General features: G+C 37.9%; 1 protein-coding gene across 2 annotated transcripts; it reads left to right on the forward strand.

The window, feature by feature from the left end:
* The first annotated feature begins 186 nt into the window (after positions 1-186).
* LOC18441332 (subtilisin-like protease SBT4.3) lies at positions 187-11,447 on the forward strand. Of its 2 annotated transcripts, XM_088852001.1 has the most exons (11): positions 187-315; positions 1,709-1,800; positions 1,900-1,997; positions 2,197-2,346; positions 3,889-3,991; positions 4,601-5,126; positions 5,904-6,007; positions 6,513-6,752; positions 7,790-7,901; positions 9,107-9,320; positions 10,567-11,447. In XM_088852001.1, the coding sequence occupies exons 1-11, from the start codon at positions 226-228 to the stop codon at positions 11,244-11,246; spliced, it is 2,409 nt and encodes an 802-aa protein (XP_088708127.1). In that variant the 5' UTR covers positions 187-225; the 3' UTR covers positions 11,247-11,447. The 2 variants fall into 2 exon arrangements, with proteins under 2 accessions (XP_088708127.1, XP_088708128.1); XM_088852002.1 differs by lacking the exons at positions 187-315; positions 1,709-1,800; positions 1,900-1,997; ... (1 more) ...; positions 3,889-3,991; positions 4,601-5,126 and adding an exon at positions 5,646-5,798.
* Positions 11,448-11,954: the final 507 nt, after the last annotated feature.

The raw sequence follows: 11,954 nt of genomic DNA on the forward strand, positions 1-11,954 counted from the left end.
TAAATTGGTGGAGGCCGGCCCTTAGATCCTCCGCATTATCATCGTTAAGTTTTTGAGTTTTGATAGTAGGCATACTTTTGCTGTCTCTAAAGCTCCAAAATATGCACTTTGGTTTGATCGTAACCTTGTTTCACTTCATCTCAAAAACAGTGTTTTTCTCTTTTACGTATATATTGAGATGGGCACTTCACATATTGGGTTGTGGTTAACAAATTGTTACTAACAATGGCCTTATTCAGACTCATCTTTGCCCTTGTTTTTGCATTTTTCTCTATCAAGGGCTATGCTAATCCGCCTTTTGATGTCGGAAAACCGGTAATGCATGTCTCTCTCTCATATTTTCTAGTTTTAGATCAACATAAAAAACCTAGAGGGCACTTATTTTTTTGGCATAAAATAGCAATAGATTATATGCTCCTGAGGGAGCACAACATCCATTCGTTCCCTCGGGTAAAGCCCAATTGGGAGTATTTTTGCGACCCCAAAGTTTGAGGATGCAATTTCCTCAAACTAGAAAGCTTGAGGATGCAACTTCCTCAAACTAGAAAGCTTGTTTTTTTTTTAAAAAAGAATCATACTCTAAGTACTTGAACATATATATTCTAGGATTGGATAGAGATTATTTGATTTTTGTGAAATTGAATCCAAGCATTTAGGAGCTCAAAATTCATCTTTCTTTTGAAAAAACTCATCTGGATTTTAAAGAGGATCCCAAAAATTTTCATTGAAAAAATCTTTCTAAACGTGCTCGTTTGCCTGGGAGAGTAAGTGTAAAGCTATGTTTGATAAGTGTGATAAGATTGTAGGTAGGGCTGGCAATAGGCCACGTAACCTCTGGTCCCCATAGTACCATGACCGAGCCTGGTGTAGGCCTAGGCCTAGCCCTATCAGGGTTGGGCCGGGCTAGATAAAAGAAAAAAAAAAAAAGAGGGCTGGCAGGCTAAACTGGTCCGGCCTTGTTGTGGCCTTGGCCTTGGGCCAGTCTGTCCTTACCCTCAAGATAAATTTGGTGGTCCACACCCTAGTTTTTTAAGGTTTTTAAGGTTGGGCCACCTGCCCCATTAATGTCCATAATTGCAGGACATCCATTAAGTGTTTAAATTAAGAAAAGTGGAAATAAAGAGCATATTCTTACCAAAATAGACATATTTAAATTTTACGCATGGGAAAAGGCACTACAATCTTAAATTTTGTTAGAAAAGTTGGAAGTAATGCTGCTTGTTATTCTCTTGGTTAAATGTTGTTAGAAAAGTTGGAAGTAATGCTGCTTGTTATTCTCTTGGACGAGGTTAGCATGCGAGCCAAACCTGCACATGTAGAAATGCGGGTTCCTTAATAAATATATTTTTGAGATGGATTTTTGGACTTTAAGGATATGTAATCTTTAAGAGGGAGATCATGAATATGAATAAATAAATAAATTTTATAAATTAGATATAATAATTCTAATAAAAAATATTTAGACTGTTAGTTTCAATTGTTTTTAGATAGACCACATATTTACGTCCATTTTTAAGATGGATGCTTTATATTTTTGGACTACATATGTAGAAAAGCGGTCCAGCCCGCATGAAACAATTTTCCTATTCTTTTCTATAAATGTGATCGCCTCGGTGTCAAGGACTTGAGATAAGGAATAGTAAAATAAGAAAATATCAATTCCTTTTTAATTTTCATTTATTCTTCTTTTTCTGCCCTTTCTATGAAGGTTTACATTGTGTATATGGGGGAGCGACCTGTGGGACAAGAATTATCCCTCTCAACATTACACCATGGCATGCTAGAGAGTGTGCTGGGAAGGTTATAAATCTCTCTCTCTCTCTCTCTCTCTCTCTCTCTCTCTCAATGTGTAAGTTTTGAGCTCTACTAAATGTGCATAGTTTGAATGGACCCTTGCAGTAAGGATGCAGCCAAAGAGGCTTTATTTTACAGTTATGGAAGAAGTTTTAATGGTTTTGCAGCTAGGCTTTCCGAAGAAGAGGCCCAAATCGTATCAGGTGAGAGAGAGAGAGAGAGAGAGAGAGAGAGAGAAAGAGATGAAAGTAAAGTGTATGTGTGTGATAGAGAGAGAGAGAGAGGAGAGAGAAAGAGAGATGGAAGTAAAGTGTATGTGTGTGAGAAAGAGCTGAAAGAGAAGTCTTTGAGAGAGAGGGAGAGCGAAGAAGAGAGATAATTGATTGTGGTTTATTACTTTAGAAATGGATGGTGTGGCCGCGGTCTTCCCTGAGACGACGGTTCAGCTTCAAACGACAAGGTCATGGGATTTTATGGGCTTCCCTCAATCTCAGAGCAACCATTACCCTGAAAATGGTGAAAGTGATGTAATTATTGGGATGATCGATACAGGTTGGTTGGTGGGCCTTCAAACTTATATTCTTTGTTTTTTTTTTTGGCCCTTTTGCCCCATTCTCGTCCATGTCTGGAATCTTGGACAAACTAGGGTACTCACCCACTTAAATAACTAAACCAAAATCTAATAACACCCCTTGCAGGGTTGGGAATAAAACAAGAAAAAAGTTTATATAAGGATGCGACCTTATAACGTAGAACTACGGATGCTTTTCAAAAATCCATCGGAAAAGGTAGTTTTAATGTTGAAAAACCTTTTGATTGATCATCTCGACATCGAGATGTATGATTATGAAAAAATAAAAAGATTTTAAGCCTCAGAAATAGTGCATTTTACAACATATTATCTACGCCGTCCGTTTTCAATATTTTCATATATTTATAGATCTACTTGATTTTAACCATTTTGAAATTTAAAATTTTATAATTAGATATAAAAATAAATTTTGAGATAATCCTAAGAACATTTTACATCAAAATCATATACCATGATAAAATTTGAAGGTGCACCTTACCTCTACACCTACGGATGCATCCGTATGCCAACTGCACCCATAAAACAATGACCTTCATTAAGAAAAATGAGTTCTATATTATTAACCCTAAACAATCAGTGGTATTTTTGCTATTTAGTGGTTTTGTATTACTAACCTAAATAACTTTTGTATTACTAACCTAAATAACCATGTTAATTTTTTCTTAGGCCACAAAGCAGATCTAAGTTAGTGAAATGTTAAATTTTTCTTAGGCCACAAAGCAGATCTAAGTTAGTGAACTGGGCCTATTGTGTGGGTTCTTAACTTTGAAAGGGGGTAATTTGGGAATTTTGAACAATTTACCCTGTAGCTGTAAATATGATTGTTTTTGGGCTCTTTAATAATTTTGTAAAATAATTTGAGTCCTTTAATGATATCTTGCACATGAAATTTCCAACTCTCTCTCTCCCTATATGTATATCTATAAACATTTCCAATTTGTTGAATTTCTTTGAAATATTTATCTCTTAGCACATCATCATCAAAAGGCAAAAGATATTTTATTCTCTGTGGAGTATATTGTTTATTTACTCCCTCAGGTAAAACTTCACCTAGGATTAGCTTTAGGACCCAAATTTTGGGAATTTAACCTCCTTAACGCATAGATTAACCTCGATGAAAAACTTTCCTAATTGCACCCCGTAAGCACTTGAATAAAATAATGTCTCAAGATTGAATAGAAACCGTCCAAATTTTAGAAAGTAAGATGTAAGTATTAGAAAACTCAAATTTTTTTTTTTGTTTGAGAATAATCACCTAGTGATTCGAAGTTGGTTGCCAAAATTTCATATAGAAAAAATCCTTTCAAGTTGGTCATCCAACAGATGGAATACAAATAAACTATGCTCCTGACGGAGCATAATGTAGGTGGTCCGTTCAAGAACTAGTCTTTCGAAAAAATTTCTAGCTTTTGAGTGCTGTAAGTTTAACTGCTCTTGTCATTTCTCAAAATTTTCCGTTATTGTTTATGCCACTGAAAACAGTGTTGGCGAATTTTGGACAGGAATCTGGCCGGAATCAAAGAGCTTCAGTGATGAAGGTTTTGCCCCTCCGCCCCAAAGATTCAAAGGGACCTGCCAGTCAAAGGACAACTTCACCTGCACCAAGTAATGTGCATTTCACCCCTCAGAAATAATTCTTTCTCCAATAAGAATCATGTTTTTATTTTTTTATTTTTTGTTGCAGTTGAGTGGCAGACATTGAATTTTAAACGTAGCATTGGTTAGCATTGAACTTGAGATGTACATACTCTGCCTACATTTATAATGAATAAATCATACACCTTTAATATTATATTACATTAATGAGGCAGACAATATATACTTCCATTTCACAATGCATGAATGCAAGCATACGTATAGGTGTTTATGAAAGGGAGAGATTGTTTGAATTACTAAGGGCATGTTTGCTGTGGTTGCACAAATCATTGAAGAGGCGGCCTCCATGCTTTAGCATGGAACTTGACCCTTCCAAAAAAGGGGCCTTGGACACTGAGCATGGAAAGGTGCACTTCCATGTTATGACTTCTATGCTTATGCAACAAACACGAAGTGGACATTTTGTAGAACTTGGGTCTCCCACTCCCAAAAAGTTTCACCAATTAAACACTCCCTGCCTGAGATTGTGTTTGATGTAATTTGGCAAATTTACTGAAAAATGAAAGAGAGGTGAAAGATTGTTGAGTACTGTTACTTGCACCATTTATGGAACTGCAGTAAAATAATTGGAGCACGATATTACAACGCGTACCAATGGTATGAGCCTCGGGACTACGAATCTGCTAGAGACAGCTTGGGCCATGGCACCCACACTACTTCAGTTGCGGCCGGCCGTAATGTAGAGAATGCTTCTTATTATGGCTTAGCTCAAGGCACCGCTCGTGGCGGTGCACCTGGTGCGAGGATTGCTGTTTACAAAGTCTGCTGGTCATGGTCATGGCTGTGGGGGTGCCAAACAAGTGACATTTTAGCAGCATTTGATGATGCAATTGCAGATGGAGTTGATATTATTTCAATTTCTATTAGCAACGCGTTCCCTACCGAATACCTCAAAGATGTGGTTGCCATCGGATCATTTCATGCTATGAAGAAGGGAATTTTGACCTCAACCTCGGGGGGTAATGTTTCGCCTTTTTCAACATTTGTGAGCAGCGTTGCTCCGTGGTCCTTAAGCGTAGCCGCCAGCACGATCGACCGACGATTCGCCACTCAAGTGGTTCTTGGAAATGGCTTGGTGTTTATTGTAAGATATCCATTATATCCATGGACTTTCCTACTTTCTTTTACTTGTCTTCTATTAATACTCTAACCAGAACAAAGATAAGGAAACCACAAACATATGTTCTTTTCCCCTCCCTACAAAGAGATTCCCTATCAGAATCCTAGATGCTCATATCGATGAGAAGCTCAGGATGAAAGCTCCGCCTTCTTGATATCGATGCTTTTGGCATCCCTTTGCAAAGAGAGAAGCTGCTATTGGTTCTATAATTTCCAGTATTGCAACCACATTTCTTGACACTATTTGACAGTGTGGTTTACTTTGATTGTTTAGAGCCTCAGCTCTATACAAACCGCACCTTATAAATAATGTTTTTTTAAGTGACTGTGTGGCAAACAGACATAGAGAGAGCGACTTTTGATCCACTAAAAAATAATAAATAAATGGAAAAATAAAGAAAAAAAGTGCCAAACCGGGCCGAACCGCGCTGGCCGTGGCCTAGGCCCAACCCTCAGGCCACATTTTATGGCCCAAGCCATAGTTTTTTAGGGCGGTGCTGATTGGGCTGACCATGCCCCGGCCCCAGCCCTACCCTCAAGGTGTGGCTGCCCAGCTTTTGGGAGGCCCAGACCCTAGTTTTTTAGGGCCAGGATGACCCATTGCCACCCCTCTCGGTTGTCATGGATGGTTGGGAAGGTGCTAGCAAATTATAGGAAGCCCAAGTACTAGCATAGCATATTGTCCCTTTTATTTTTCGGCTTCCAAAAATTTTAATTGGGACAAATGGTTTTCTGGTGACAGGGGCACTCCATTAATTCATTTAACATGAATGGGACTACCTTTCCATTGATATATGGAGGTGATGCAGTAAATGTATCAGCAGGAAGCTCAAAAAGAGCAGCCAGGTAAAATTTTGATGCAGCAGAACTCTTTTTCTTGTTCTTCTTTCCCCAATTGAGTAGTTTAACAGGATTTGAATCTTTTTTTCTTTTTTTTTAAAATCTCAATTGAGTAATTCAATTGTAAGACTTGAACTCAGGATGTAGCATCTATTGCAATCTTATTAAGAATTGTTCCACTCTTTCCTTATTCTTTCCCTACACCACTCCAAACTCAAAATTGAACTTAATTGTTTTCTTTCTCTGACGCAGTTGAAAAAAAGATTCACAGAAAAATTAAGACTAAAAAAAAAATTTAAACAAGCCCTTTCTTCTTCTTCCGATCGTGATCCTCCAGATGATCGAGCGAACATCTCAACTACATCACTCTCTCTCTCTCATTATTTTATCTCTAGTAACTTCTCAAATCTCTCTCTCTCTCTCTGTTTATTTTGTACCTATAAATTTTCTATTTTGGTGCATCCCACATACATTTCTTGCATTGCTCACCACGGCAAAATTCTCTCTGCAGTTTATGTTTTCGAAATAGCTTCTTTGAAAACCCACCGAATAGCTTGGATGAAAACAAAGTGCAGGGGAAGATTGTATTATGCGATATGTGGTGGGACACTTCTGCAATTCTTATGGCTGGAGGCGTAGGAACCATTATGCTCGATTACAGTCCTGATGAATCCTACACTTACCCTATTCCCGCAGCTGCAGTTCCCCCCTCTGATGCCAAGCTAATTCTGGACTACATACAATCCTCTGAGTAACTATCTATAACTGAACCCTCTCTCTTTTCTAGCAATTTTCAGGGCAATGATACAATAACATAATCACACTGTACAACACACTAGAGTGAGCAAGAAACACATTGTATTTTTGTTTTTTTGGGTAATTCAGTGGGTAAGATAGGCTCTACCTTTTTTTTTTTTTTTTTGAAAGATGCCAACGGGTTGTGTTCGTAGGATTGGAAACCACAATCCGGTAATTAGGTAGGAGGTGCTACCATCACGACCAGCCCCTTTCCTGACACATGGTGCATTTCGCTTGTATTTTTATTTCACTTATTATAAAGTAATTTTTATAAACTCATGGTACTCATTTAACATATCACTCATTATAAGTACTCATTAATATGAGGAAAATTGTTTCATGAGTTGGGGATGCATTTTTGCATTTGCATCCTTTGAGGTATAAAACATCCATTTTAAAGATGTATGCAAATGGGAGACCATCTAAAAACAGTTGAAACTAACAGTCCAAATATTTTTTTTATAAAACTGTTATTTTTAATTTTTAATTGTTAGATTTTTTTTTTCATATTCATGATCTCCATGTTAGAGATCATATGTCTTTAAAAATTAGGTAAAAAAACCCTTCTCAAAAATAGATTTTTAAGAGGGTACTCATTTCTACATGGACTTCTAGAAACTGTTAAATTGGTTAAAAAAATTCATCATTTCAACATTTAAATCGCTGCAAATTGCATAATAAATGCACCCTGCTACATGCAACATGGAAACAGGTTAACTGATGCTGCTTCAATGACTATTAGTCATTAAGAATGGGCGGTTGGGAATAACTATCTACACATTGATGGATTTGAATGAAGCACTGGTTCGTCTCAACCATCATTGTTTACAATGGATGGTTGAGAGTACAATACTACTTCTGCATGAAATATAATGTACTCTTCTTGTTGCATTTGTTTTACTGTACACTCCGTGTTGCATTTTTTCTAATTGAAAGGGCAAGGATGCATTCCACCTTTTCTAATTTTTGCTTTTCCTTTATTTTTTTTAGCAATCCCACTGCGACCATATTATATAGTGACGCATGGAAGGATGTTGCAGCTCCAGTGGTCACATCCTACTCTTTGAGAGGACCGAATGCCATTTCTCTCGATATTCTCAAGGTACTTTTTGTTTTTTTGAGTAATTTAGTGGGAAAGAAAGACCCTATCAATTTTTGCCGAATGGTTTAGAAGTTAGTTTATTGAAAGTATGGGGTGGTGTTAATGAGAATAGAAATTACAACATAGTGATTAGGGTGGGTGCCGAATAGTTTAGCAGTTAGTTTATTGAAAGTATGGGGTGGTTAATGAGAATAGAAAGCACAACATAGTGATTAAGGTGCGTGCGTGGGGGGGTGCAATACTCGTTTCCTGATTCTCAAGGTAGAGTGTATATACTATGCTCCTATGTGAGGGGGGGGGTGGTGTGCTATACTGTTTTCCTGATTCTCAAGGTACTTGCATCTTGTATCTATATGAGTGTGTATACTATGCTCCTATGTGAGCACTATACACTATTCCCTCATATAGAAAAGCTACTTGTGAGGAGCTTTTTGATATGAAATTTTGGGATCTACCTAACAATCACCGGATCATTACTTCCAAAAAAAAAAAAAAAAAAAAAGGAGAGGATTTTGAATTGAAATTGAAATCTCACTCTCCATAATTGGACCTCTTAGTCTTGTGATTGTGTTTTTGGGCACATCAAGATTGAGAATCGAGTATGTTTTCTTTCTTCCTCTTCTACGCTAGTTGATAGGTTTCCCAAAAAAAATTGGAACCCGAAAATTTCTCTTAGAGCGAGTTTTACTCATAGAGAATAAATTTAGAGGTGCACTTTACTTTGATTGTTTAAGGTTGCAACCTTATACAAACCATTTCCTTTAAAAACTCCAAAAAAAGGTAAATATATAAAAATAAGGATTTACAATAATAAAAAAAAAATCTTCATCAAAGACATAATAATGATGCATAAAAAAATGTTAGATCATTCCTACATTTTCTATTTTTTAGAAATTTTTTACTACCACCAAATTGTACAAACAACTTGGTGGTACTCGGCTGAGCCCATAAGGGCTCGGTTGTCAAAAAAGTATTGTGCAATTTTCCTTAAACCTGTGAACTGCCACATTAGGAGCGACCATGCACTTGTGAAATCAACATTAAAAATTATTAAGAAAAAAAATCAAAGGCATCAATTGCTGTTCATTTAGAGAAAATTCATTTTTATTCAGAAACAATTTGAAAGCTTTTTTTTTTTTTTTTAATTCAGAAACACTTCTAACGAAATTAGGACATTGTGTGCTAATTCTGTTGGGACATGGTAGCCGGATATAGCTGCCCCTGGAAATGTTATATTAGGTGCATGGGCACCCCCAGTCCCAGCTACCGTTTACCGAGAGGACTATAGACCTGTGGACTACAATGTGCGATCGGGGACCTCCATGTCTTGCCCTCATGTTACTGGTGCTGCTGCCTATATCAAATCCTTTCACCCCACATGGTCCGGTTCAGCCATTAAATCTGCTCTCATGACTACAGGTACAACATGATACCTCTCTGTGTGTGCACGCGTGGGGGCACATATGTGTGCTCATGTAAGTGTTGCATATTTCTATGTGTGTGAAAATTTTTAGGTAGGGTCTGTAGCTCCTCGAAAGAGAGCCGAGAGGTTCGGGACCAAGTTGAAGTAGCTGACTAGCCGTGGTGCTATTTCAAATCACAATATCGTTTGGCCCAAAATAGGGCACAATTTGAAGTCGCACCCTGGGGCACTATTTCAATTGGTGCCCTATTTTGAACATGTTGGCCTGCATGTAGAATGTGGGCACTAGAGTGGCGCTACATATGTTGTAGGTGGTGGAAATGATGACATGTATCCTAATGGCTAGCTGATTGGCCGTGGCGTTATTTCGAATCGCGCCATCGTTTGGCCCAACTAAGGCACAATTTGAAGTCGCGCCCTGGGGTGCTATTTCAAGTGGCGCCGCATTCTGGGTGTGTTGTCACAAATAAGGCATGACTTCAAATGGGTTCTTTTGAAAGCCATAAAGAATAGGGCTCGACTTTAAATCACGCCTTGGGACGTGATTCTAAGTGGCGCCCTGAAAGAGGGCGTAACTTCAACTCGTGCCATGGGGTGTGATACTAAGTAGTGCCTTGTAAGGGATTCTTTTGAAAGCCATAAGAAATAAGGAGCGACTTCAAATTGCACCTTGGGGCGCGATTCCAAGTGGCGCCCCGAAAGGGGGTGCAACTTCAAGTTGTGCCATGAGTTGCGGTTCCCAGTAGCACCTTGTAAGGGGGTCTTTGAAAACCATAAAAAATAGGGCACAACTTCAAGTCGCGCCGTAGGGCGCAATTTCAAGTTGTGCGCTGATTTTTGAAAACCAGAAAAACTACAAAAATAAGGCATTATATCCAAGTCACCATAACATCTTATCTCTATAAGGTACAAATACATGTTGATTGAAGTTTGAAGCGAGGTGGATTTTGTTGAGGTTCAAGTCGGGTATGTACAGGTTCTTTGAGACCATGGGCCTAATATAATCTATTCTGTATTGGTGAACATTTCTCTTAGCCCTCTGTGATTCAATGTCTATTGAGTACTACTATAACTATTTATTTTTTATTTATTTTTTTTCTTTTTGGAATGTTGAGAGGTAGGATTCGAACTTGGGATACTGTGTTGCAATAGTGAACATAACTGATCAGACCCATGCCTGAATACTAGTTCTATAACTAAGAAGCCTTCTAATTTCTTGTTTTTGTGTTAATTTCTTTTTAGCTTCAATAATGTGTCCCAAGAGAAATGAAGATGCTGAATTTGCATATGGTTCCGGCCATATCGACCCAGTTCGGGCGAAAGATCCTGGTTTGGTCTATGATGCCGGGGAGCAGGATTACGTCGACTTCCTTTGCAACCAAGGATACAATTCGACATTAGTAAGGCTTATAAGTGGAGACAACACTACAACCTGCACTAACAATGGCCAAGGGAATGTACGGGACTTGAATTATCCATCCATGGCACTAAGCCTAGAAGATGGAAAGCTAATTAATGCATCCTTCACTAGGACAGTTACTAATGTTGGGCATCCAAATTCAACCTATAATTCATATGTGACTGCTCCATCCATGCTTCAAATCTCAGTTGAGCCAAGCACCCTTTCCTTTACAGAAGTGGGAGAGACGAAGTCTTTTGTTGTGAAGGTAAAAGGAGGAGTAATTTCTCAGCACCCCATAATCTCAAGTTCCATATCTTGGAGAGATATGGAAGGTTTATATGAAGTGAGAAGCCCCCTAATTGTTTTCAACTCCATACCTTTCCTTAGAACTAATCCTTTCTCCAAGCTTAAATCAAAGGACACAATGATAAAGCAGACAACTTTTGGACAAGCAGGAGGAAAGCATCGATTTACAACTCCTTTAGGTTCTGATCCATTACACAGGCCATTGGGTTTATGAGTTTGATCCAAGACTTCCTAAATTCTATAGTCTCATTTCCACTGCCTTTGTCTTTTATCTGCAATTTTGTTTCTTTAATAATGCTATCATGGTTGTTACAATTTGGGCCTAATAGTCAATGTTCGAATCTTGGCAAGGGAATGCTATTTCTTCGTAATTGAAGATCAACAATAAAAGTATTTATGTTTTATCCGACGAAAAGGATGTAGCCCTTTTCTTGCTATTGCTGCATAAATTTATAGGAAAAGTATACAAAAAATCTATTTCCTATTAATACAAGAATGTCACAATCACTTTTGTCCGTCAAATTTCAAATTGGGTCAGTTCAAAAAAACATTCATTGAACTTTTGTGACACACCCTAAGCCATCAAATTTGATTTCTAATGGCTAGTAGCAATTGTGACGTACTTGTAACAAAGATAAATGGTCTCATAATATACAATGCCAAATTTATAAGGCTGTAGTTAGGTTTCACTATTCGGAAAATAGCCATGAAGTCCACTTGTAAATCTTAACCGCCAAAAAGGAGGACAAGTTAGTTAAACCTTGGATCTCCAAAGTTAATTTGGAGCTATCTCCATCAAACCCTATTGAATAATGGTCTAAAACAGTGTTTCAACTATTGGATCGGCCAGGTGAGTCGGCCTTTTGGAAATTTGGTCTGGTTCAGTGAATTGCCAATAGGGATCGACAAATTGTACCAATTC

This window comes from Amborella trichopoda, chromosome 11 (assembly GCF_054954075.1).
Source record: "Amborella trichopoda isolate Santa Cruz 75 chromosome 11, AtrichopodaSantaCruz75HAP2 v2.0, whole genome shotgun sequence".
Lineage (NCBI taxonomy): Eukaryota > Viridiplantae > Streptophyta > Magnoliopsida > Amborellales > Amborellaceae > Amborella > Amborella trichopoda.